This window comes from Elephas maximus, chromosome 4 (genome assembly GCF_024166365.1).
Source record: "Elephas maximus indicus isolate mEleMax1 chromosome 4, mEleMax1 primary haplotype, whole genome shotgun sequence".
Taxonomy (NCBI): domain Eukaryota; kingdom Metazoa; phylum Chordata; class Mammalia; order Proboscidea; family Elephantidae; genus Elephas; species Elephas maximus.
Genome location: NC_064822.1, coordinates 167,221,190 through 167,248,776, shown reverse-complemented (window position 1 = coordinate 167,248,776; position 27,587 = coordinate 167,221,190). Strand labels below are relative to the sequence as shown.

Sequence of the window (27,587 nt, the reverse complement as noted above, 5' to 3'; positions counted from 1 at the left end):
TGTGATCAGAATTAGATGGTGCCCAGCTACCACTACCAACTGTTCTGACCAGGGACACAATAGATGGTCCCAAACAGAATGGGAGAAAAGTGTAGAACAAAACTCAAATTCCTAAAAAAGCCCAGACTTACTGGACAGGTAGAGACTAGAGGAACCCCTGAGACTATTGCCCTGAGATACCCTTTAATCTTGGAACTAAAGCTACTCCTGGATGTCACCTTTCAGCCAAATAATAGATTGGCTGATAAACTAAACAATATCACCCATAAGTACTATGTTCTTTTAGATAGTTATCTATATGAGACCAAATGGTCAACATTTGCCCCAAAGCAAAGATGAGATGGTAAGCGGGGACAGGGAAGCTAGATTAATGGAAACAGAACAATTAGAATGGAAATAATGAGAATGCTGACACATTGTGAAAAATGTAACCAATGTCACTAAACACTATGTATAGAAATTGTAAAAAGGGAGCCTAATTTGCTATGTAAACTTTCATCACAAACACAATAAAACTCTTATTTCAGTTTTACAAATCAGCAAAACCTTATTTATGGTAAGAAATTTCTGAATTCTGTTGAAATGTTCTGCTGTAGTGTGGGAAAATGTGAACATTTTTCACGATTTCTACCAATGTGAAATAAAATTTAATTCTGAAAAAAAATTTACAAATTCACTTTCCTTAACAATAACAACAACAAAAAAGACAGAAAGAAAAAGAAAACTCCATGGAACAGTTCTACTCTGCACACATGGGGTCACCATGAGTCAGAATGGACTTGGTGGCAACTAACAACAACAACAATACAAAGAGTATGAGTTTGAAATCAGATAGATTTGGGTCCTAACTGCAAAATCTGCCTGTTGCTTTGTGGCCTGGGGCAGATCAGCTAACTTCTCTGAGCCTTGGTTCTACCTCCTGTAAAATGCAGTTAACAAGATTATTTTGCAGGGTTTTTGCAAGGATCAAATGAGATAATAAATGAACATGCAACACAGAGCCTGGCACAGAGCACATAAAAACCAAAAAACCCATTGCCATTGAGTCTATTCCCACTCACAGTGACCCCACAGGACAGAATAGAACTGCCCCATAGGGTTTCAAAGGAGCGGCTGGAGGGTTTGAACTGCTGACCTTTTGATTAGGAGTGATAGCTCTTAACACTGCACCACCAGGGCTCCAACAAGACAAAATTGTTTCCTCCTGCTCTGGTCTCCCCTGTTCTCTCTGATCGCTACTGTTTCAGATGACACAAGGCACACACAATGCACAATGTGACTGTATAATATACGACCCACCTCTTCCTTCTCTTTTATGTTAACCTGCCCTTATTTTCCTCTACCTAAATTTGGTAAATCCTTTTTCCTAGAAGAACTTTAATTTGCCTTTTAACATTTTGATGAAGAAAATAAGCCTCCTTCTCAATAAATTTAACATAGTCAAGTTGAAAATTTAAATAAAAATATATACACATAAATATACATAGGAAAACACAGCTCATGCATGTTTCCCTAGTGCAGTACAATACCTGGTACCTATTTTTTTTTAGTAGGCATTGAAAATATTTGTTAAAGGAATGAGTTAAAGAATGGAAAAAAAAAAAAAACACACTTATTTATAAATGGATAAAAGGCAATACAATATTTCCAAGTGACTTACTCCCAGCTGGTCTCATAGATACCAAGAGAACATACCTGACTGACTTTTGTGTTTCCAGACACCCAACGGTCCACTTTTCCTATATGATTAGGTGACCTCTTCATCCCTTAAAGTAATGGCATTAAGTTATGTCCCACATCAAGTAGCCACATCATTTTCAGAGGCACAAATCTTGGCTGTGTGGCTCGTTTCATTTTCATCTCAGTTTAAAACTTTCCAGAACATCAATGCCTCCCCTGACTCTATGGATCAATACGAACAACCTGCATATTGAGGATCCTATGTTTTGGGTATGCCGAATCAGTACCTGCAATAAAACAAGTGTTCTGAGGCTGTTTTCAGTCCTTGGGGCACTGAAGAATGTTAATCCTACCTAAATCAATCTTGGCATCTCTTCGCCTGAAGGATTCTCCAAAGATTTCAGATCAATGAAAACAGAAAAACTCCACACACTCCCAAAAGAACATGCAGCAAAATGTACACACTAGAACAATCAGTGCCTTCAGCTACCTACGCTGACGGGGTTTAAAAAACAAATCTACATATGTTACTGATAAGTAAAATGTGACATGGCAGTGTATCTTCAACAATGATATACTTCGGTTGTCATTTAGTGTATGTATAGAAATTGTTAAAAGGGAACCTAATTTGCTGTGCAAACTTAATTATCATTAAAAGCAACTGATATTCCAATTCAGGTTAGGTAATTATCTAGGTAAAATTGGTCTTTGGAACCTCAGATTTTCTCTTTACAGACCAACTGCAACTTTTCAGAGATTTTTCTAAGAATTCTCATTGTGCTATTGGCTAATGATAATAACTATCGTTAATTGAGTCTTTCTATGCGTCCCTGTGTGGTGCAAACAACGTGCTCAGCTGCTAACAGAAAGGTTGGTAGTTCAAGCCTATCCAGCGGCATCTCAAAAGAAAATCCTGGCAATCTAAAAAAAACAGCCATTGAAAACCACACGGAGCACAGCTCTACCCTGAAACACGTGGGGTCACCATGAGTTGGAGTTGCAACTAGGTTTTTTTCTACGTGCCAGGTAATGGCCTAAATATTTTACATATGCCATTTCATTCAATGCCTCCATATCCTAATGCCATCTCTTTCTCTTCCTCCCTCCCTTCCTTTCTTTTCCCATGAAAACTTACCTGCCCTGTGTGCCAGACCCTTGGTGCTTTGCAGATTGGCAAATTTATATAGCAGTGCTAAGCAGAATAATGGTCCTCCAAAGTCGTCCACGTCCTAATCCCTAGAACCTGTGAATATTGTTAAGCTATATGGAAAACAGGAAGAACATGCTTGGAATTTCTCAAGCTGAAAGAACTGAAGAAAAAATCCAAGCCTTGAGTTGCAATTTTGAAGGATTCTAGGGGCAAAATATTGAACAATGCAGGAAGCATCAAAAGGTGATAGAATACAGAAAGTCACTGTATCCAAGAGAACTGGTCGATGTTCAGTTATTTCAGAAGTCAGTATATGATTAAGAACCAATGATACTGAAGGAAGAAGTACAAGCTGCACTAAAGCATTGGTGAAAACAAGCCTCTAGGAATTGATAGAATACCAATCGAGATGTTTCAACAAACGCATGCAGTGCTGGAGGTGCTCAGTGGTCTACGCCAAGAAATTTGGAAGATAGCTACCTGGCCAACCGACTGGAAGAGATCCATATTTGTCCCCATTCCAAAGAAAGGTGATTCAATAGAATGCGGAATTTATTGAACAATATTATTAATATCACACGCAAGTAAAGTTTTGCGGAAGATCATTCAAAAGAGGTTGCAGCAGTACATCAACAGGGAACTTCCTGAAATTCAAGCCAGATTCAGAAGATGGCATGAAACAAGGAGTATCACTGCTGATGTCTGATGGATCTTGGCTGAAAGCAGAGAATACCAGAAAGATGTCCACCTGTGTTTTATTGACTATGCAAAGGCATTTGACTGTGTGGATCACAACAAATTATGGATAACAATGTGACGAATGGGAATTCCAGAACACTTAACTGTGTACATGTGGAATCTGTACATTGGCCAAGAGGCAGTCGTTCAAACAGAGCAAGGGGATGTTGCATGGTTTAAAATCAAGAAAGGTGTGTGTCAGTTGTATCCTTTCACTAAACTTATTCAGTCTGTATGCTCAGCAAGTAATCTGAGAAAGTGGACTATATGAAGATGAATGTATTATCAGTACTGGTGGAAGATTCATTAACAACCTGCAATATGCAGATGACACAATCTCGCTTGCTGAAAGTGAAGAGGACTTGAAGCACTTAACTGATGAAGATCAAACAGTACAGCCTTCAGTACGGATTTCATCTTAACATAAAGAAAACAAAAATCCTCACAACTGGATGAATAAGCAACATCACGATAAATGAAGAAAATATCAAAGTTGTCAAGTATTTTATTTTACTTGGATCCACAAGCAACACCCATGGAAGCAGCAGTCAGGAAATCAAATGAGGTATTGTATCGGGCAAATCTGCAGCAAAAGATCTCTTTAATGTGTTAAAAAGCAAAGATGTCACTTTGAGGACTAAGGTGCAACTGATATTTTCGGTTGCCTCATACGCATGTGAAAGGTGGACAATGAATGAGGAAGACGGAAGGATGGTGTTGGCGAAGAATATTCAATATACCATGGATTGCCAGAAGAACGAACAAGTCTGTCTTGGAAGAAATACAGCCAGAATGCTCCTTAGAAGCAAGGACGGTGAGACTTTGTCTCATGTACTTTGGATATGTTACCAGTAGGGACCAGTCCCTGGAGAAGCATATCAAGCTTGGTAGAGTCAGCAAATAAGAGCAAGACCCTTGGTGAGATGGATTGACACAGTGGCTGCAACAATGGCTCAAGCATAACAACGACTGTGAGGATGGCGCAAGACTGGGCAGTGTTTTGTTCTGTGTACTTAGGGTCGCTATGAGTCGGAACTGACCCAATGGCACCTAACAACAACAACAACAACATATGGCAAAAAGGAATTAAGGCTGCAGAGGGAATTAAGTTGTTTATCAGCTGACTTTAAAAGAGGGAGATTGTCTTGTATTACCCAGAAGAGCCCAATGAAACCACAAAGGTCCTTAAAAGTGGGGAAGGAAGGCAGAAGGGTGAGAGAAAGGAGACAATGGAAGCCAGGTCAGAGTGATGTGATGTGAGAGGGACTCAATTGCTGTTGGTGGCTGAGAAGACAGAGGAAGGTGGACAAAAGCCAAGGAATGTGGTCATTCACTAGAAGCTAGAAAGGGCAAGGTAACAGATTCTCCTCCAGAGCTTCCATAAAGGAATACAGCCCTATCAGTACCTTGATTTTAGCCCAGTGAGATCTATGTTGGACTTCCAACTTACAGAACTATAATATAATAAATTTGTGTTGTCTTAACTCACTATTTTTACCATAATATGTTACAGCAGCCATAGGAAACTAATACAATACAATAGCACAATGTAAAAAGCATGACCCAAGTTGGAATGCCTGTCATTAGAATCTAAGCCTTGCCACTTAACTGTGTGACTTTGGGCAAATTACTTAACTTCTCTGTGCCCCAGTTTTCTCTGCTGTAAACTGGAAAAAATGAGGTTGTAACTGTGAAGTACTTGGAGCCCTATAAAAACCGGTTGCTGTCAAGTCAATTTCGAGTGATAGTGGCCCTGGGTGTATCTGAGTAATACTGTGCTCCACAGGGTTTTCCATGGCTGATTTTTCAAAAGTGGATTGCCAGGAATTTCTTCTGAGGTGCCTCTGGGTGGATTCAAACATCCAACCTTTTGGTTACCAGCCAAGCGTATTAACCATTTGCACCACTCAGGGTCTCCAGGAACGCAGTAAGTACCATACAAATGTTAAAACCGTTGCCATTGAGTTGATTCTGACTCAGAGGGATCCTACAGGACAGAGCAGAACTGCCCAATAGGGATTCCTAAGAGCGTCTGGTGGATTCGAACTGCTGACCTTTTGGTTAGCAGCCATTGCTCTTAACCACTACAACAACAGGGCTTCCATATAAATGTTAGCTATTATTAATCCTATGTTAAACTCCCTACTGTTCTATTGAATTGCCTTCTCTGAAGTTGTTTTGAGGAGGGCCTTCTAGAACTACAATGCTTCAATAAAATGACTGACTGTACCACTGACAATTGTTGCCTTCCATGTCAAGAGACCTGGGTTCGATTCTTGGCCAATGCACCTCAAGGATGGCCGCCACCTGTCTGTCAGTATTGCTATGGACCAATGTCTTGTGTATTGCTGTGACGCTAAACAGACTTCAGCAGAGCTTCCAGACTAAATCAGACCAGGAAGAAAGGTCTGGCAAGGTACTTATGAAAAATCAGCCAATGAAAACCCTGTGGATTACAATGGTCTGATCTCTTTGTACATGCAGTCACTATGAGTTCGGGGTTGATTTGACAGCAGCTAACAAGAACAATGCTGACAACATCAGGCCTCACAGGTGGTTAGTGTAGGAGAGCTTTCTGTAGGATCAGATCTTTGGACGTCCTTCAATCATGGCAGGTAAGCAGTAACATAGTTTTCCCACCTTTAGAGCCAGCTCTGGTGATAACATATAAATATGATCAAAAGGCACTGTACATTGCCTGTACCCACAGGTTTGCTTTTATTGCTTCTCAAACATGGATATATGTTGAAATATAATGTTAGGCTATTTGCTTTTGAATCTGTTCTGTACTTTTCGTACAATGTAGTTCAAACCTCAAAGATTTACAACTAGATTAGTTCAGGGTGTACTGTAGTATTTTCTTGGAGACCTGCCTAAACTCCTGGAGGTTATGACTCTGAGCAGTTCATTTTCCAGAACCATGCTGAAGAACATACCAGAAACAGCCTCCAGAAAGCCCTACAAGTATTTGCTAGAGGAAGGTTAAGGAGGGTATTTTCCACTAGTTCATTCAGAGCCCCATGCAAGAATTTTATTTCAGAGTCAAATGCTGAAAAAGCACTGCTTTACCACAGGGATTGATTTTCTTCCTCTCTGACAATCAGAAGCATGTGATTTACTGTGTCTCTCCCTTCTGCTTTGCATACTAGGTTTAGAACCCAATTTGTTGGCTCATTTGTCAACTATTACAAATACAAATTGAGGCCTGCAAACCTGAGCCCATTTTCCCCTGAACTTGAGTGCCTGCTCTAAATTTTATCTTCCTTCGTTCAGAATGTGAATTTATTTGTATTTTGCCATTTTATTGTATCTGTCTCTTTAACCTACCTCAAATGCCTTCATAGAAACTAGTGTTCAAATGTTTTCACACCTGCAGTCTCATCCTTGGTTAATGGGGCTGAAAAACTGTATTTGGGCTTCCAGGTGGTACACATGGAGTCCTTTGGTGGAGCAAGTAGTTAATGTACCGAGGTCCCTCGGAAGAAAGACCTGATGATCTACTTTAGAAAAACCAGCTGTTGAAAACTCTACGGAGCAGAGTTCTACTCTGACATACATGGGGTCACTGTGAGCTGGAGTTGGCTCTATGGCAACTGATTTTTGATTGGTACATACATGAGGTGTCAGCATTGTGGAGAAAACACATGACCCTCCTGTTTATTAATATGCATTGAGAAAGCCACTCAGTGTCTTACCTTCATCATATGACCCATACCCTCACAAAGTTGTAACGCATCTACTTTGTAACGCTGATATATAGCCAAACCAAACCAAATCCCTTGCCGTGGAGTCAATTCTGACTTACAGAGACTCTACAGGATTGCCCCATAGGGTTTCCAAGGAGCAGCTGGTGGATTCAAATCGCTGACCTCCTGGTTAGCAGCCGATCTCTTAACCACTTCACCCAGGGCTCCAACCCTGATATATAGTTGTTTAATAAATGGTGGTCTCTATCATTTTTATTATTGCAATTGTTGCTACCATTACTTGAAGGCTGCCATTTGGCTGATCCCTACTGTCTGCAACTCAAGCCACAGTCTACTTAATTCCACTGAGAGGAAGGTCAATGATTACAGACAAGGTTGCAGGGGAGGTTACAGAGAAACTCTTGTCCACCACCCTTCCAGCAACTTTCTCCCCTCCCTACCAGCCCTCGCAGACCCAAGCACCAAGATCTCCATAGTTAAGCTGTGTTGATTTGTTATTGCCTAGACTTTTTTATTATTCCTTAGCTCACAGTTTTGGAGGGGGAAAAAGGCACACAAGCAAATTTCATGTCAAGTGGTCTAGAACGTCCATTCATCTGTGTGCATGACACAGGAATTAAAATGTGTGTGTTAAATATCTTGGGGACAGGTATTAGTACTGATAACAGAATCTAATGGCCATAAATCTTTTGCTAGAGAAGATGGTCTATCCATTAGCGGAACTGAGGCCAAATATAAATCAACAAGGTAGGGGAAAATTAAAGTTGGACATGTGAATTGCAATTAACTTACTGACCGACGGTGCTTTTCACCTTTCTTCTGGATGTTCTGGGTTTGGGAGATGTTGCTGGGGCATCAAGACTAGAAAACGGACTCCCAGCTCTGTCCTGCAGCAGGGACAGCAAGGCCAGCACTGTCTCGATCCTTTCCTGTGCTGTTAGGTCTTATAAACATGTCCTGGGTGTGATTCTCCACAGGCTTGTGGCTCTGGCCCTCAATGAGCTCCCAGTCTAGGGGGAGGACAGCAGGTGAGCAAATTTCATTTCAAGAGGTCTTTTTATAACATCCATTTCATATATGCACACGAGTGAAAATGGTTTGTGTACAATGAAGTTTTGCAAAGAAATGGATCAGTGCTGAGTTCTACGTAGCGTATACTTTCGTTAACAGACTTTAGAAAGCTGGAGACTGAAAATACACATAAACACATTACCTCTCACTTAGATGGCCCAAATCACCTCCTAAGTGGTCCTCTGCTTCTGCTCTCGCTCCCTACAATTTTCTCTCAAAAGAACAGTCAGAAAGATAATTTTAAAAGTTAGCTTAGATCAGTTGGCCCTCACAATGGCCCACAAGGCCAAACATAACCGAGCTCCCTCTGACCTCGCTAGCTCATCGCTATTACCCTTCTTCTTGCCATTTCTGTTCCAGCCACAGGGTCTTCTCACTCTCAAGGTGGGTTAGGGTGTGATTCCTGTGGACTATCAGTCCTGCAGATTAGCTTCTTCTTTAAGGCTTTGGTTTTCTTCTTTCTCTTCTGCTCCAGACACGTAAAGACCAACTATTGTTCCTTAGATGGCCACTCACAAGCTTTTAAGACCCTAGGCGCTACTCACCATACTAGGCTGTAGAACATTATCTTTGTGAGCTATGTTATGCGAACTGACTGAGTTACCCCCCAAGACTATGGTCCTAAGCCATCAAAGCTGGTAACCCAGTCCTACACGGTATTTGGTTATGTCTAGGAAGTGTCCATAACTGTGTCTGCTTTGTGCTTTATTTTATATATGAATATGTATGGAGCACACACAAACATATTTGTACATTTGCCTATAGAAATGCCTATACATACGTACCCATATATTCCTATGTGCTGGCCTATCTATAAGGTCACTATGAGTCGGAAATGGCTCGATGACAACAGGTTTTTTTTTTTTTTTGGGTATAATATATAAACATAGATATCTACCTTTGTAACCTCTCACAGATGTTTTGGTTGTTATTACTATTGTTGCAAAATTGTATATGTTGTGGCTTTTACCAGAATCGTGTCTTCTTCTGGTGAATTTCTCAGTACATTGTGTATCTTGGTCAAGTTGTTCTGATTTCCCCTTTACTTAGTATTACCTAGTCCATCACCTAAACTAATGAGTGGCCACTACCTAGCAAGCAGACAATTCAGAATTGATCTATTTCTTGAAAGAATATAGCCAAAACCCTGGTGGCAAAACGGGTAAGAGCTACAGCTGCTAAGCATAAAGGTCAGCAGTTCAAATCCACCAGGTGCTCCTTGGAAACCCTATAGGGCAGTTTTTTTTATAGGGTCGCTATTAGTCAGAATTTACTCAACGGCATCAGGTTTTATTAGAAAAAGTGACATAACTTCTTTCCACATTCCTTTTTCTCTCTACAGGCAGGAAAACCTTTATTATGGGAAAGTAACTGCCTCAAAGGTGTTACTGTTAATGCCATTTTAAGTATGAAGGGCAGTGATACTTAAAGCAGAGCAGCATTCACAGGCAAAGAGGAATAAATTAACTCTTAAATGGACTAGAGTTTATCTTATGGAGTGGGGAGAAGACAGTAGAGCAATAGTTCTCAACACAATGGGGGAGACAAGTGTGGTTTTCCCAGCCCCCACCCTGCTGTTGTTGTTGGGTGCCCTGGAGTCAATTCCAACTCATAGCAACCCCATGTGACAGAATAGAACTGCCCCATAGGGTTTACTTGGCTGCAATCTTTATGGAAGCAGATGACCAAGTCTTTCTCCCATGGAGCTGCTGGTTGGGTTCAAAATGCAAACCTTTCAGTTAGCAGCTGAGTGCTTAAATGTTGCGCCATCAGGGCTCCTTCTCCACCCTGCTACCAGGGAAAATTCGGCAATGCCTTTTTTTTATAGTTATGACTAGGGGGCAGGTGCTACTGGCATTTAGTGGATCAAGGCCAAGGGTGCTGCTACCCACTCTACAATCCACAGGACAGCCCTACAACCAAGGGTTATCCAGCCCAAAATGCCGAGGTTGAGAAACCCTGCTGTAGCACACAGTGGTCAAGAGACTGGGATCTGGACTCTCGCTGTCTGAGTTTGAATTCCTTCTTCAAACCTGTCTTCCTTTTCTTTTGGGGCACACAGCTAGACTAGCTTACCCAGCATCTCTGGTTAGGGGTGGCCACATGACTGAGCTCTAGCCCATGGAATGTGGGTAAAAGAGCTGTACACCACCCCTAGGCTTCCCCATAAACACTTCCTTTTTCTCTTGTCTTTTTCCCTTGTCTGCCAGCCAGGAGCAGCGATCTAGGAGATAGCAGAGTTACCAAATTGGAAGAGCCTGGTACCTAAATGACTGCATGGAGTAGAGACATTGCATTTCCTGCCCTCTCCCCCTGGTGTAAGGAGCCCTGGTGGCACAGTGGTTAAGCACTTGGCTGCTAACTAAAACGTTGGCAGTTCGAACCCACCAGCTGTTCCAAGGGAGAAAGATGTGGTAGTCTGCTTCCATAAAGATTTATGGGCTTAGAAACCTTATGAGGTAGCTCTACTCTGTCCTATAGGGTCACTATGAGTTGGAACTGACTCGACAGCAATGAGTTTGGTTTTGGTTTCTGGTACTCCTGATGTGACTGACACTAGACAGTGATGTGAAAGAAATACACTTGTGTAGTGTTAAACTCTGTCTATAGGGTCGCTATGAGTTAGAACCAAGTTGACGGCACCTAACAATAACGAGGACAGCGTCAAACCAGGAGCCCTGGTGGTACAATGGTTAAGCACTCAGCCACTGACCAAAAGTTCTGCAGTTCTAACACACTCGCTGCTCTGCAAGAGAAAGATGTGGCAGTATGCTTCTGTAAAGATTACAGCCTTGAAAACCATATGGGAGCAGTTCTACTCTGTCCTATAAGGTTGTATGAGTTGGAACTGACTCCATGCAACAGGCTTGGTTTGTTTTTTTCAGTGTTAAACCACTGAGATTTGGGGTTGTTTAGGCAGGTCACCTATCCTAATACAACTACTTAGCAGCTGTGTGACCTACAGCAGGTTCCTTAACCTCTTTGTGCCTCACTTTCCTTATCTGTAAAATGGCGTAATACCCGCCCCCCCCACACACACTCCCTCATAGGGTTGTTGTGAGGATGAGAAGCAAAGTTCCTAGAATAGTGTCTGGCACAAAGTAAGAGTTTTCAGCTCTGGTGATACCATAAAAAAGGGCCAAGTGACATCATACATTGACTTAGAGATATGGGTACCCGCAGGTTTGCTTTTACTGCTCCTCAAACATGGATATTGTCTAAATAGAATGCTAGGCTATTTGCTTTTGAATCAGTTCTCAACTTTAGTTTTTTGTATAACGTAGTTCAAACTACAAAGATTTACAATTAGATCATTTTGAGTTGTCTTTATTACTTTTAGCCTCACTCCATTTAACAGACACGTATTGAGTCCTGACTGTATATGAGGCATTAAGCTAGGTCCTGTAGACGCAAAGGTGAGCAAAAACAGAGATGGCCTATGCTCCACGAAGCACCTAGTTTACCTAGTAAGATGAGCATTAATTACGTAATACACAAATAATTAAAAAATCTCAAATGTGAAAAATGTTGGATAAGAAACATGCTGCTAAAACAGTGTACAGCAAAGAGACCTGCTCTCTGGAATGACTGGGGGCAGGGCTGAGTCCTGAAGGATAATCCTGAAAAAGTAAGTAAACTAGGTTGAAGAAGGAATGGGAAGACAATGCCAGGGGAGGAGAAAGCATATGTTAAATGCCCTGAGGCAGAGAACAGTGGTTAAGCGTTCGGGTGTTAAGCAAAAGGTCAGCTGTTCAAATCTACCAGCTGCTCATTGGAAACCCTATGAGGCCGTTCTGAGGAGTGGGAGGCAGTGAAGGCAGATGACACTGAGAGAAGTTAAAGGTGTGGTGCAGCCATTTGAGGCCTTGTAGGCCATGTCAATAATTTTAGTATTTATCCTAAGGTTTTTAAACCGGGTAAAGTGACGTGATTAGATGTACATTTTGAAAACATCGTTCTACATGCACTTCAGAGAATGGATTGGAGGTGGGCAAGAGTAGGATTAGGGAAATGTGTTAGACTATTTCTGGGGTTCAAAAGCAAGATAATGGTGGCAAAGAGAATTCAAGAGACACTTAGGATGTAAACTCATCAGTCCTTGGAGATGTATTAGATGTGGAAAGTGGAGGTGAAGGAGATGTCAAGGATGGCTTCCAGACTCTGGTTTCTTCCTGGACAAATATTGGTGCCATTTACTGAGATAGCAGCACTAGAGAAGGAGCATATGGGAGGAGGTGAAGTCCAGAGTTTGGTTTGAGATGAGTGTGCAGTGAGCTAACTTCACGTTGTCTTTATTCTTCACTCACGTGACTCTCCTATTTTCATTTCTTTCTATTTATTTGTTTTCATGTAACAAACCATTATTCGGCATCTACCATGGAATTCAAAAATTGGTCTTTCAAGAAGCTTACAGTCTAAGAAAAAGGAATTAAAATGAATGGTACTAATAATTAAGAGCAATGATAGGAAAAGAAAAATACAGTGTTACCAAGACATAGTACAGCATGTCTCACCCAGAATTGGGGATGGGGGTTGAAAATTATGGAAGGCCTTCTAAAGAAAATGATGTCTCTGCTGAAACCTGAATGAAGGGAGCCCAATGGAAAGGCTTCCCAGGCAGAAAGAACAGCATGTGTAGACAGGAGACAAAAGAGGGCGTGGTTGGTTAAGGAGTGTGGCCGAGGCCCTGTCTGGGGATGGAAGAAGAGGTAGTGAGCCAACTTAGGAGTCTGGGTTTTATCCTGAGAACAAGGGAAGTTTTACTCTGTCCTATAGGGTCTCTATGAGTTGGAACTGACTCAGTGGCAACGGGTTTGGTTTTGTTTGTTTGTTTTTTTTTTCCAATTAAACATCCAATTCTATTTTCTCTTTTTTTTTACTCCTACATTCATACTCCCTCACACACACTTAACCTTTTATTCCTAGACAAACACAATATCATACATTCTGCAAAACCGAGAAGTCACGTGGAATTCTGGGCTGCATTTGGAAAGCCTGGATATCATTTTATAACTCCCAGAGCTCATTAATCAATGAGTGTTGATTACTTTAAACCCGTTAACATCACCCGCAGAGCATCCTTAGAGAATTTTTTTTCTTCTGATCATACCAAACAAGTGTTTTCAACTTGACAGTGAGACTCATTATTTGAGTCTTACTTTTACACACTCATCAAAGGGATGTTGCCTATGTGGCATGACAAATTTCAAAGAAAAAGAAATTCCTACTGCCCGTAACATTTGAGACACTTACTTAATTTTTCATCTCCCATTTACGTGACAGAACTGCCTAAACTATTCTCCTGGTTCCACTGAGGTCTGGTTCTTAGGCTTGCTTCATTCTAGCTGTCCTTCTGCTTTTCTTCTTTGGTCCTCCTGTCTTAAAACCTCATATTCAATCAACCCTCTATCACTTTTTTCAATCAGTAGTGCCAAGTCCTCCTCACACCCTATATCCATTTACAGAAAAATGCTGGTCGTTCCTCAAACACTCCATCCTGTTTCATGCTTTTGTTCTTTTATATATTACATTGCTCTCTCCTTGGAATATTTTTCTCCCCTTATCTACCTGAATGGGTCTTATCCTTCAAGACTCATATCAAGTCTTTTCTTCCTGGTGACCAACCGTCATCACTTACCAACCCCACCCCATCCTAAAGAATTGAGTACTCTCTCTTTTAAGACACATCCATCATACTGTTACAATTATTTAAAATGATCTCCTATTTTCACTAGGTTGCAGGTAAGGACTGCCTATCCTCTGTACCTAGACAGTGCCTGGCAAGAAGTAGACTGTTGAATAAATCAATTATTCAGTGAATCAACACCCAAACATGTCAAAAAGCCTTCTCAAATATGTGAGAGAGATGACTGAATGCTCCTCCCTTGCATAATATCATCCCTCATTTATTACACATTAAAAATATTTGTTAAAAATATTCTGTGTTCCAGTTCCCAGAGACCCTGCTGGGTGCCCTGCATGCACCTGACTTTGAGAACCATGCTAAAAGTCTTTGTTCTAAAGCAAGAACATCAGGAAATATAACCAGCATGGAGGAGTGTGGAAAACCTTCCTCTTCATTTATCAAAATCCCTTTAAGTAAAACAAAACTTCAGACTGTATGCCATTTAATTCATTGACTCATTCATCCATCTACCCATCCCATTCCTTTTCTATTTATCTACATGCCATTGAAGTAAAACCAAACCTCAGAGCACACACCATATAACTCATCCATCCATCCATCCATCCGTCCGTCCGTCCGTCCGTCCGCCCGCCCGCCCGCCCATCCATCCATCCAAAATGCTTTGAAACTCCGCTGCACTGTGCTAGGCACCCCTCAGGCAGGTGAGAAGCAAAAGGAAACTCCACATGTAAACCAGACTCCAGATGAATAGCATGGAAGATCTGTAGGGCAGTGAAACTATTCTGTATGATACTGCGATAGTGGATACATGACATTATACATTTATCAAAACCCACAGGACTGAATAACACAAAGAACTCTAATATAAACTATGGACTTAATAATGATAATGTATCAATATGGGTTCGTCAATTGTAACAAATGTTCCGTACTAATGCAAGACGTTAATACTTTGGGAAACTGGGAGCAGGGGAGAGAGGGAATATATGAGAACTCTGTATTTCCTGCTAAATTTTCTGTAAACCTAAAACTGCTTTAAAAATAAAATCTATTCATTAAAACATACCAAAAAAAAAAAAAATCCCTCATACAAACATTTGTCTAGGAAACTTCAAAATGAACAGTGTAGACATGGAGAAAGTTTAAAATAAGGGTACAAATGTCAGGTTTCATTTGTTTTTTCTCTTAAGAAAAAACTCAAGTCCTGATCACTGAATTAATATTATGTCCCTCTTCGTTTCTATTTCTCACGGAGAATTTAACTAGAATTTCGAGGCTGAGCTGTGAGTTTCATGTCTTCTCCAGTAATTCTTTTAATGTTTGGATAACGTGGCTGGGTTGGCATCAGTGCGATCCCTGAGGACCCCAGGTTGGCTATTTCAGAGGCTTACTGAGTTGCTCCCCTTGCATTAGACCGATCTTGGTTAAACTGAGCATTATACTTGTTGATGTGGAACATCCATTCTTTGATTTTCCTTCTCTTTTGTCCTCTAGAGTTCTACAGACTTTATGTGATTTTCTGTTGGTGAAACATGCTCCCATTTTGTACTCTCTGTAACCCCTTGGCAATTGCCCTTTGCTTTATGCTTTCTCAAAAGCAGCAACCTATATTTTTAGAAATCTGTCACTCTTGCTCCCCTCAGATAAGTCATTTTTTCCTGAGGCTGTCTCAACGGTTGGAGCAGAGAGAGCCGGGACTCCCTGAAGTCCTGCTGAGAGCAAGGCTGGGCAAGCCTGCTTCATGCTCTCTGGAGAGGCTGCTTCTCTCTAGTTGGTTACAGTCTTTGGTGTGTTTTTCTCTCCTACCACCTACCCTGTCGTCCAGCCATCATCCCTTAAATTCTCGAGCACTTTTGCAATTTCTCATAATTACTTAGCCAGTATTTCCCCCCACATATCAAAAGTGACAAATTACTGCTCAGAGAGAGTCAGAAAGAAGAACTAGCAAGTGGGCTGCTAGGTGATGTGGCTTTTTCTGGGGCAATGAGGTGAGCTGCTGAAGAAAGAGGAACTGAGGATTGAACCAAGACTTAAAAAACCACCTCTTTTTTCCATAGGGAATGGTGTAGACCACTTCCCCTGCCTGCTGGCTACATGTGGGGAGCCTGCAGTGGGGTCTGAGTACTGGGACTTGGCAGAGCCAGAAGACAGAAGGAGCCTGGATCTCTGAACACCATGGAAATAGTTATTCACTGAACACAAAAGAATGAGCCTTCTATTGTGTTAAACTCCTGCAATCTGTGGGATTGTTTGTTATAGTGGTCAGTTTACCCTGACTAATACCATAGGGATATGAACATTCACAGGCCTTTTAGGGGAGAAGGGCACTGGCCTGTTCCTCCCACATGCCAAGGAATCAGAGCCATGCAGGAGAAGGCTCTATCACCACTGCATGTCCTTGGTAAGACAAGGGTTTCACAAGCAACACTCACTGGTGGATCCTTTGCTGGCTGAAAGGGGCAGTGTAGCAGTCATTCTCCTCCAGGTCTGGCAGTGTCTCCTTGTCCAGCCTCATTGGCTTCTTAGGTAACCATCTCCGAAACCTGCTTATTTGTTTATCGATCCTGTGGTACATGAAAGGCAAGACCAAAGGGGACAGCAGGTCAGCAGTGCCCCGAGACACTGGACGGAAGTCAGCACAGAGCCATATCATGACACCACATACTCCAGGCACTCCCACAGCACTTGTGACACCACCATTTACCAGATGAGAAACCTAAGGCCCCACAGAGAGAGAAGCAAGGTCCCCCACAAAAGAAAAGAGTTGAAACGCCAGTGTTCCTTCCATTTCACCAAACGGCCTCCATATGATTGTCTCTAAAACGGCAGCCGTGATTTTTTTGTCCACCCACATGCCAATAAACGAGCAAGCAATTTTTTTTTTTTTTAGTCAGAACAAGACTGGGAGGCTCTAAAAGGAAGGTGGCAGTCCCTTAGGAAAAGCAGCAGAGACCTCAACTCGTTCCGCTCTGTGGCTTCTGGAAACTCATTTATGCTTGCAAAGCCTCCCCCTCTGCAGGCAGGGATAAGCTCTCGCTGCAGTTAGCTACGGAGGGGCTGACAGCACGTCCCAGTGAGATGAGTGTGTACAGGGCCTGACACATGATTTACTTCCGGCCTCCCATGCCTTCCCTGAGTGGCCTCTCAGCAGACAGCCAGCTCTGGGGCTTTCACAGCTGTCCTTTCAAGCTGGCCCCTGGGTTCTCATGGTGCTGGGGTGTCATGAGCACACGCATCATTCTGGCCAGTGCACACAGTGCTGCTAAGTCAAGGAAAACAACAGAGCCTAGAAGTAGTTTTCAAGCCACAGTTTCCTCCCTGGGTTCTTCCCCACCCTCTCTGTCCCTCTGATTTCAGCTGATAAAAACATCCGGTTTCCAAGTGACCAGATTTTCAATTGTTGTTCACAGCAAGCTGCTAAAAAAAAAGGTACAAAAAGCACACTAGACTTTCAAATGATTATGCTACTGCAGGTATTCATGCCACTGGAAAAAAAAAAGTTTTTTCCAAGAGCAGATATCAAACTGCATCTCTGTGAGGTAGTCTGAGGCCTGAAGACTGAACAAATATCACTTTACACAATGCAGAAGAGACCCATGGGGGCCCAAATCACACTGCTAGTAAGTAAAGCCAGGACCAAAACACAGATGGCAGACTCTTAATTTTAGGGGTTGTCCTATAAAAATAGTTGGTAATGGGGATCTCAACTTAAGGTCGGCAGAAGGAACAAATTCCTTGGGAGAAGAAAATATCAAAATGTCTTCTAAATCTATTAACTAAAAACACATGGAATTTGGGTTTGATATTTCCCACAACTAAAAAAAAATTTACACTGCAATTTATGCTTTTTAATTGTTCCTGGGTGCTACAAACAGGTAATGTGCTCAGCTGACAACCAAAAGGTTGGCGGTTTGACCCCGCCCAGAGGCGCCTTGGAAGAAAGGCCTGACTGGTGATCTATTTTCAAAAAATCAGCCACAGAAAGCTCTACGGAGCACCGTTCTACTCTGACACACACAAGGTCACCATGAGTTGGAGTTGACTTGGTGGCAACTGGACAGAGAGATGGAATTTATCATTTTCAGTGAAACTCACGGCTGGAGGGACACTTTTTTACACAACAAATCAACTTCAAACTAAAAGATGATGGTGAACTCTTTTACTGCCTGCTTTATTCTCAGCATTGTTCCAGTCTCACCATGACCCCAGCTCTGCCTAGAGGTGGTTGCCCTTTTTCAGAACCCCTAAATATTCAAAATGGAAAGAAACTCGATGCTGCTCCAGGCTTCTCTTGACCTCACCCCTACCTCCCCATATATACACAGAAGTAAAGATTCTACCCAGGCTCATAAAGACGGGAAAAATTAGTAGGGTAGAAGGACCCGAAGCCATAAGCAGGGTTCCAAAGACGAAGGGGTCAAACCTCCTCTCTCCTCCATCCTTCACCTTCCTGGTCCTCCCCTCCCTAGCCATCCCTTTGAAGACACTTAAAATACAGTGAGATAAGCAGCTTCAGAGAGGCAGTGTGGTGCAGTGGCTGAGAGCATGAACTCTGGGGCTGGGTGCCTATCTTCAAACCCTGGCTCCATAAATATCAGCAGGGTGACCATGGGCAGGTTCTTTACTTTGCTGTGCCTCTGTTACACCTTATCTGTAAAATGGGTAGGATAATGATGCCCAATTCATAGGGTTGTTGTGAGGATCAACTGATTAATATATACAAAAAGTCTCTAGAACAGTGTCTGGCACACAGTCAGCATGTACTTATTATTAAAATTTTCTCTTTCCTGTTTTCTAAAAATAAGAATTTGAGCAACCAGCTTGCCTTTTAACAGTTTTGTCTTTTTGCTTTTTGCTTCAAAGTTAATTGTGCTGCACAAGCATCTATCACTTGTCCAAGTTCAAAGATGTAGTTCTTAAATGGACTCATAAATTGAATTTCCTAGGCTAAACTGGTGGTGTTCCCAGTAGCTCTTGGCTTTATTTTGTCTGATTGCCTTAAAACTCATTCAAGAAAGAGGACATTGGCCCAAAGGTTTTTTGTTTTTTTTTTAATAATATAACTTTTACGTCCCACACATCGACAGTTCACAGCACTAATCGGATTATACTTTGCAAAGTTCACATTCTCACAGAATCTGGGCTCTGCATGCAATGACTGTGAATTAAATTCAGGCGGGTACAGTGCTCAGCGTACCCGTGGATAGAAACAAATAGAGCTATAAAAACTCAGGCATAAATACTTTATGGGATAAAATGGCAGCTGCCAACAACCAGCCTGTGGTACCACAATTTAAATGAAATGTGGAGATGGTGAAGTGAGAACACAGCAAAGGTAATAAAAAATGATTGATTAATTAAAAATGAGAGAGGTAAAAGGAAGTGAGGGAGGAGGCTTGGCATAGTGCCAAGAAGCTGGGATTTGTAGTCGGGAAGCCTAAAACATGGCTCTGTTATTTATTACATGTGTGACCCTCCACAAGCTACTCACCTTTCTGGACTTTATTTTGCAGGGTCATAAAATGGGATAATAGAAATAGTAACAATACCTGACTGTTAGGGATTGAATGGTGTTCCCCTAAAATATGTGTTGGAATCCTGACTCATATCTGTGAATGTAATACTGTCTGGAAATAAGGTTTTCTTCGTTATCTTAATGAGGCCTTATCAGTACAGGGTGTGTTCTGAACCTAATCATTTCTGAGTTATAAGGAGTAGCATAAACGGAGAGATGAGCAAGCACAAACAGGGGAAGATAAATGCCACATGAAGCTTGTGAAGGTCGCCTGGAACCCAGGAATGCTGGAAGGGGCAAGGATCTTCCCCAAGAGCCTTCGCCTAGAGCTGGTGATCTGAATTCAGATTTCTAGCATCTTAAACTATGAGAAAATAACTTTCTGTTCTGTAAAGCCACCCACTTGATATATTTCTCTTACAGCAACCAAAACAAAACAAACCCATTGCCACTGAGTCGATTCCAACTCATAGCAACGCTATAGGACAACGTAGAACTGCCCCATGGGAATTCCAAGGCTGTAATCTTCACCGAAGCAGCCTGCCACACTTTTCTCCCACCGAGTGGCTAGTGGGTTTGAACCACTGATCTTTTGGTTAGCAGCAGAGTGCTTAACCAGTGTGCCACCAGGGCTCCTTGTTACAGCAGCACAAGGAGACTAAGACACTTACCAACTTCACAGGGTTGTTAGGAGGCTTATGAAAGAGGGTGTGTATGAAATGCTTTGGAGAAGCTTCCAGACTTGCCAGACAAGGATTATTAATAACTTTTTGATGCTATGGAGGCTACTGTAAGAGTGATGGAAAGCGGATGAACTAGGCTTTTTAAACACCACAGTGGAAGAAAGATGTTCTAAATAAGATCTTAAAATAACAACAAACCCTGAGACCCCGACTGGGGTAGGGGATGGAGAACGTGAACTAGCCTTCATTAGGATGGTTCAAGCAGAAGCATGTGGACAAAGCTTGCCTTATCCAGGTTCCATCACATACTTCAGTCTGTGCTATGGTCTTCACAATGACAGAAACAAATGCTCAAACGTGGTCAGCAGTTTGTGTCTTCTTGTGGCTGGCAGAATGGCCAGAACCATTATGTTACAGTACATGGCAAAGAGGACTTGGCAGATGTAAGTAAGGTTAGGGAATTTAAGATTGGGAGAGTGTCCTGGATTACTCAGGTGAGTTGAATTTAAACGCATGAGCCCTTTAAAATCAGAGAACTTTCTCTGGCTAGAAGCAGGGGCAATGAGGCAGAAGGGGAGGGCAGAGAGATTCAAAGTTTGAGAGGGACTCAACAGCCATTGCTGGCTTTGAAAATGAAGGGGCCTTGGGCCAGGGAATTTGAGCGGAAGCTGAGAATAAACCTCAGCCAACAGCCAGTAAGGATAGAGATCTCAGACCCATAAATGTAGGGGACTGAATTGTGCCAGCAACCTGAATGAGCCTGGAAGGGGATTCTCCCCCAGAAACTCCAAATAAGAGCCCAGGTGGGCCAACATCTTAGTATCAGCCTTGTGAGATCCAGAGCAGAGAAACCAGTGGAGCCTATACACACATCCCCTCCCCCACCAGACGTCTCACTTCAGAATTGTGAGAGAATATTTTTGTGTTGTTTTATGCCACTAATTTTGTGGTAATTTGTTACAGTAGCAAAAGAAAACTAATAAAACAGAAAGCCAGCTGCTGTTGAGTCAGTTCCGGCTCATGGCAACCCCATGTGTTTCAGAGTAGAACTGTACTGCACAGGGTTTTTAATGTCTGTGATCTTTCAGAAGCAGACTGCCAGGGCTTTCTTCCAAGAAGCTTCTGGGTTGATTCAAACCACCAACATTTCAGTTAGTAGCTGGGTACTTAACTGTTTGTGCCACCCAGGGATTTCACAAGAAGTGAATACACCTCAAGACTTGGCCGTGGCTAGCCAGGCTCCCACTGAGCTAAGGCTGACATTTCACTGCTGCTCCCACTACCTAGGAAGGTGGCTCAAAGAACAAGGGCCTATTCCTCTGTGGTAGGATCACAAATGAGTGCTCCCCTGGGTTGTCCTGCCACAAACACAGTCCTATCTCCAAACCACCACTCAGACATCACTGCAGATCCCTTCATGCTGTGGAAACCATGGCTGGAAAGCATGAAACTCAGGTTGGACTCTGGATTCTGGCATCACACAGCAGTATACTCTGGGGCAGGCCTTTCATCCTGACTGAGCCTTAGTTCCCTCATCTCTAAAATAACGATTGACCAGATGCTCTTTAAATATTATGCATTGTTGGTAATTTGGGCAATAATATTTTGGTTATATCACCCCAAACAAACTTGAGGTAACAGAGAGCTTCCTTTTTACAACACATAATGGATAACATTTAGTATGTAACAGTGGATTTTGGAGTCAGCCAGAGGTGGGGTCACCTAGTGTACAGCTTGTAAGATGCTGGGAAAGGTATTGAACCTCTCTGACCTGACAGTACCTAATGCATGGGGCTTCAGGGAGGACTAAACAAGACAATGAATATCAAGTGCTTGCACAGTGCCTGGTACATACAAATCTCATTGCCATAGAGTTGATTCTGACTCATAGCGACCCTATACGATAGAGTAGAACTGCCCCCTAAAGTTCCCAAGGCTATAATCTTCATGGAAGCAGACTGCCACATCTTTCTCCTGTGTTGACTTTTGGGTTAGCAGGTGAGCGCTTAACCAGTGTACCACCAGGGCTCCCTGGGACATACAAAGTGTGCCGTTAAGCGGTGGCTGGTAGGATGAAGAAAGTGATGATGACAATGACAATGAACTTCTATGTAAAGTGTTCTCTTCCCAGCAGAAATTCAAGGGCAATGATTCACACTTACATATTGAGGTCCTTCCATGATGCAACTACAAAATGTCCCTAAACCTGCAATCCTGAAATTTACTTAAAAGTGTAGGAGTCGGGAAACCAACTAACCACAAAGCCTCCCATTGGTCTCTCCATTATGTAAGTGGTGCTTACTTATTAAAGCTTCCACTGACAGGGAAAAGAAAAGAGGGAACATTGGCTTAATGATTTAGCATTGATTTTGGTTGGATACACTATCACTCTGTTCCGTTTCTGCCATTTCTTGAGCAAAAGCCTGCTTACGGGCTACATGGGCAGATCAATACAGAGAAGATGGATCATTCACTTGGCCATTTCTCATCTTGACTTGTCAAGTCAATATCTGGACTAAAAGGTGAATTACTGTACTTTTATGGAAAGTTGTTTTGATGGTTAATTTCAAGACTCCTCTCTCCCTATACGCCCCCCTCTCCCAACATGCTGCTTCATGGCAGGTGAGTCTCCAGGCAGTTGCAAAGAGCGGGCAACACATTACAAATAGATGGGCACAGGCTTGCTAGCTTGGCCACACCAACCCTGTGTGCCTTGGGAAGGTTCTGCTTAACTTCTTCGATCCTGGCTCCCTCAGCTGGGAAGGGGGGCTGATCATTCCCACCCGACGAGTGGCGATGATTAAGAAAAAGGACACATGCAAAGTACTTCACTCGTAACATGCTAACCTATCAGTTGTTGTTATTTGTTGTTAGGTGCTGTCGAGTCACTTCCAACTCATAGTGACCCTATATGACAGAGTTGAACTGCCCCACAGGGTTCCCTAGGTTGTAATCTTTATGGGAGCAGATTGCCAGGTCTTTCTCCTCCAGGGCCGCTGGGTGGGTTCCAACTGACAACCTTGTGGTTAGCAGCCAAGCTCTTAAATGTTGCACCACCAGAGCTCCTTCAACCTGTCAGCAGGTTGTCAACTTCCTCCTGTGCACAGGGTCCTGACCTGGATTCATTGGGCATACCCTGAGGAAGCAGAAGACAAGTCCTCTCCCTTGAGTCACTAACAATCCAGGAGAGGAATCTGTACTAATAACAACTTAATTAGCCGGAATTAAACGAAATAGGTGTACTTCAGAGACACCTGCTTTTCCCCAGGCCAGCCTATTAAAATAGCATCACGTTTCCAACTGTTAGGTTAGACTTTCCAGAATGATCTGCCCAGAGGAAACCTACAGACTAGTTTTTTGTTTTTTTATTCTAAATGGAGCCCATCACACAGCCTTACACCGCAGTAAACGAAGCCCTCCTGGACTGATAACAGTTAGACAACAGAAGGCTTGGTTTTCTTTTTCCTTTTCTTGGAGCCAAGTACCCCTGTGTTCACAGCCTGTCCCTGGATAGGAGTTAGGGATCTCTGGAAGCTAATGCAGTTCTTCTAGGTCATGAGGCTACTATCTGGGGCACAGTCTAAATATCTTATTGAAGAGTCAAAAGGTTTTGGAACGTTAGGTATGGTAATTTTTTAAAGCAGGGATGGAAGTATACAAGGTTGTCATTTTGTCTGTCTGCTTATATTGTAAGATTATAGCTGCACTGGACATATAATGCAGTACTGTGTCCACAATCTACTGTGCTACACATTGCAAAGGGTAATGTCAAGCAGGATGTGGGCAGTGGGGGCTTTGTAGTAGTGAGACTTCTGCTACGAGCCACCCACGACAATCAGGCTTATTGCTTTGCAAATACATCCTTTACAAATGTTATCTGTACTATTTTGTGAAGGCCAAAAAAATAAACAAAATAAATAAAAGATGGAAAAAAGATGATAAATTCTCCTTCCTTATTGGATAAGTAATTTATAATGCCAGTATGCTTGTCCAAAGATAAGAGTCAAAGCAGCATTTAATAGACCGAATATGTCCATAAAAAGGGCGTTTATTCCAAAAGATATATGCCTGAACTACATGAGTGTGTTTTATGAGAATCGGGTGACTTTTCAAAATAGAGATACCTGTGAAAAGATGTTTATTTTCTCTGGCTTCTCAGAAACGTGACAATTTTTAATTCGTTTCTCTTAGGCTTAAAGGAGAAAAATTTGTTCTGGGTGCGTTAATGGATTAATCAAATTAAATATCATTTACATGGGTGAAACTAAAAGTTAAATGAAATATCCATATGTAGTATGGTATGGGAGCCCCGGTAGCACAGTGGTTAAGAGCCAGCTGCTAACCAAAAGGTCAGCAGTTTGAATCCACCAGCTGCTCCTTGAAGACCCAGTGGGCCAGTTTTACTCTGTCATATAGGGTTGCTATGAGTCAGAATCAACTCAGTGGCAATGGGTTTTGGCAATGGGTTAGTATGGTATGAGAATGTTAGAATACTGGAAGTCAGTGTATTATTACTGGTGTACCAGCAGGATGGCAAGTTGTAGACATGCCCTTCAATTTGGAATAGAGCTCAGGCTGCTAACCAGAAGGTTGGCAGTTCAACTCCACCAGATGCTCCCTGGAGACCCTATGGGGCAGTTCTACTCTGTCCTATAGGGTCACTATGAATTGGAATCGACTCGATGGCACACAACAACAACAACAACAACAGGGCTAGGTTAGGAAGAGACAGGCGCTCTTCATTACCCAAATCAGTCTGTTCTGAAGAGAAACAAAGAAACACGAGATACAAAATTTTCTGACTGAAATGCATTTTAAAATGTACAACCAAATAATAGGTTTCAGTAAGTTATGCCACCACAGAGATGACTGTCGTTTCATTCTAGGTGCTAAGAAACAGAGGCCTAATTTAAGAGGCCATTTGGAATCAAAGTGTCATACAATCATGGTTAGCATTTCTTTTTCCTTTATTTTGGTTTGGAATCTTCCAGTGCCTAAATTCTTCCTTGGTTGTAATTTATGCACTTGAAGCAGCAACATTTTTTTTAGGGTAGAGATTACTGGTTAGTAAGCTATTCTTCTAATTCTAGAAGCAAGGATTTCCCAAGCTCTTATTCACTGGAAACATCTCCTGTACACACGGCAACTATGTAATGAGGTCATATGTTCACAATCTCCGCTGCTTCCCTCCTCCCTCTTGTCTTGTTCTTAATCCTGTCTTCTCTTGCTCCCCTCTTCTACCACGCAATTTATCAAGGTAGTTGTATTAGCAAACCCTCACTGCCTTTGATTCCTCAGGACCTGATCAGACCTCCATCAGTTATATGGTTTCCATCACTTCACTCTATGCCCGTGGTTCTGAAAATGTGGCCCTGGACCAGCAGTATCAATATCACCTGGGATCTTGATAGAAACACAAATTCTCAAGTCCCGTCTCAGACTCAGAATAAGAAGCTCTGAGGATAAGCCCAGCAATCTGTATTTTAAAAAGCCCTCCAGATGATCCTAATGCATACTAACAATTGAGAACCACCACTCTATGGAGACTGCCAATATGGAGGTAACCAACAACCACTAAGTATTCATAGTCCATCCTCATCCCTCTTCTGGGAACTGATTCATGGTGCCTGTGACAAGGTACTCCCTTAGTTAGCCTTCCACTTCTCAGATTGTTCCTTTTCATCCTCCTCCCATGGCCTCCTGTCCTTGAAACAAAGATTTCCCCATGAAATTGCCACTAGCCCCCTTCTCTTCACAATTTACACCTTTCCCTGGGAAATTCCATCCACTCCCAGGGTTAAACTCCTGGCTTCTATGCTTTTGACTCCCAAATCAGATTCTCTAGCTTTCTCTTATATTTCATCTGCTTTGCCATCATTTCCAAAGGCCTCCAGGACACCAGTACCTCAAAGACCTACTATGAGTGATATTCTAACGCTCTTAAAACAAAAATAATCATCTTCTTTGCCCCACCTGTATCTCTTCTGGATTCTCATTCTAATTCTAGGGGATTACTCATCCCCTAGGCGTGAAAACATTTTTCTCCCCAATTCCCAAATTCCAGATAGTCCTTTTACCTAGAATTTCACAGTCTTTCTCACATACTTTGCCTTTTTTGCTCTGTAGATTATTGTGTTATTATTTTTGTCTATCTAGGGGGCAGAACTATGATTAAAGGGTGAACACTACAGAGAGAGGGATTGTGGCTTATTCTAAAGAAGAACTTTCTAGCAGTCAGAGCTGACCATAGATAGGGTAGGGAATTCCCAGTCTCAAGGGATGTTCAATTATGGGCTAGCCAATCATACAGCAGAGAACCTAAAGCAGAGGCTCAAACATTTGACAAGCTGTTGGACTTGATGACATTTGATGTCCCAACTAACTTTGAGATTTACTGGTTCCTTTTATCACCATTTTCTTTCAGGTCCTCATTCCCTACCACTCCTCCATTATTTGAGCAAATGTTTCAGTTCAAGTTTTGTATCTGACACACCCTATACAGACCTGATTTTCTGTGCTTTTCTCTTTGTGACTCTCTTGCCCTTTACTCCAGTCCTCACATATGTGTATGGAGACTCATTCATTCAGTCACTCCACCTACTACGTGCTGGAAATATAGAACGGAATGAACCATTTTGTCTTTAAGTACTAGTCAAATAGGGAAGTGGACATCTTCATCATAGACTGCAGCAAAGGGTGACAGCCATAGAGGGGCAATGGGAGAACAGAGAAAAACATCGTCTGACCTGGTCAAAAAGCCGAAAAATATGGACTGATATTCGTAGACTGAGTAGGAGTTACCTAGGTGAAGGTGGGAAAGAACCTTCCCAGGAAGACTCCTATATGCTAGGGCAGATAGGCCTGAGTGAGTCTGATGAGTTTGGAAACAATGAGTAGTTCAATGTGGGTGGAGCAAAGAGTGGGGGTAAAGATGAGTGAAGACATTTTATAAAGGGCTGTGCTTTAAGCTGAAGGCTTTTAATTTTATTTTTGACACTATGGGGTAACCACCATGTGACATGATAAGATTTGCTTTTTAGGAAGATGACTGGTGGAGAGTTTGAAAGGGGTTAGAACAGAAGCAGGAAGATAAATTGATGTAAAATAGGCAAGAGAGCTCAGTTAAGGCAATGACAGTGGGAATGGAGAGTAATGTATGGATTCCAGATGTATTCATGGGGCGGCATCTGCAGGACTGAAAGGCTGGTTAGATGAAGGGTGAAGCACTCAGAATGACCCTTCAGTTTTAAATCAGGTGACTGGGTGAGTAGTAGAGCCAAGGCCAGTATAAGGAATATAAATGGAGAAAATGAGTTCTTGGCAAGTAAAATCAGACCAGAGTTAGTGGACTAGTCACTAGAGGGCAGATGAAAGGAGAGGCTAGAGGGATGGAAGA

At 42.2% G+C, this 27,587-nt stretch overlaps 1 protein-coding gene across 1 annotated transcript in view; it reads right to left on the bottom strand.

Moving 5' to 3' along the window:
* ANO4 (anoctamin 4) overlaps positions 1-27,587 on the bottom strand; it is a 453,262-nt gene that overhangs the window by 124,674 nt on the left and 301,001 nt on the right. The window contains exon 8 of the mRNA XM_049884167.1: positions 16,426-16,557. Within this exon, the coding sequence (XP_049740124.1) occupies positions 16,426-16,557 (132 nt within the window). The remainder of the gene's footprint in view (positions 1-16,425; positions 16,558-27,587) is intronic.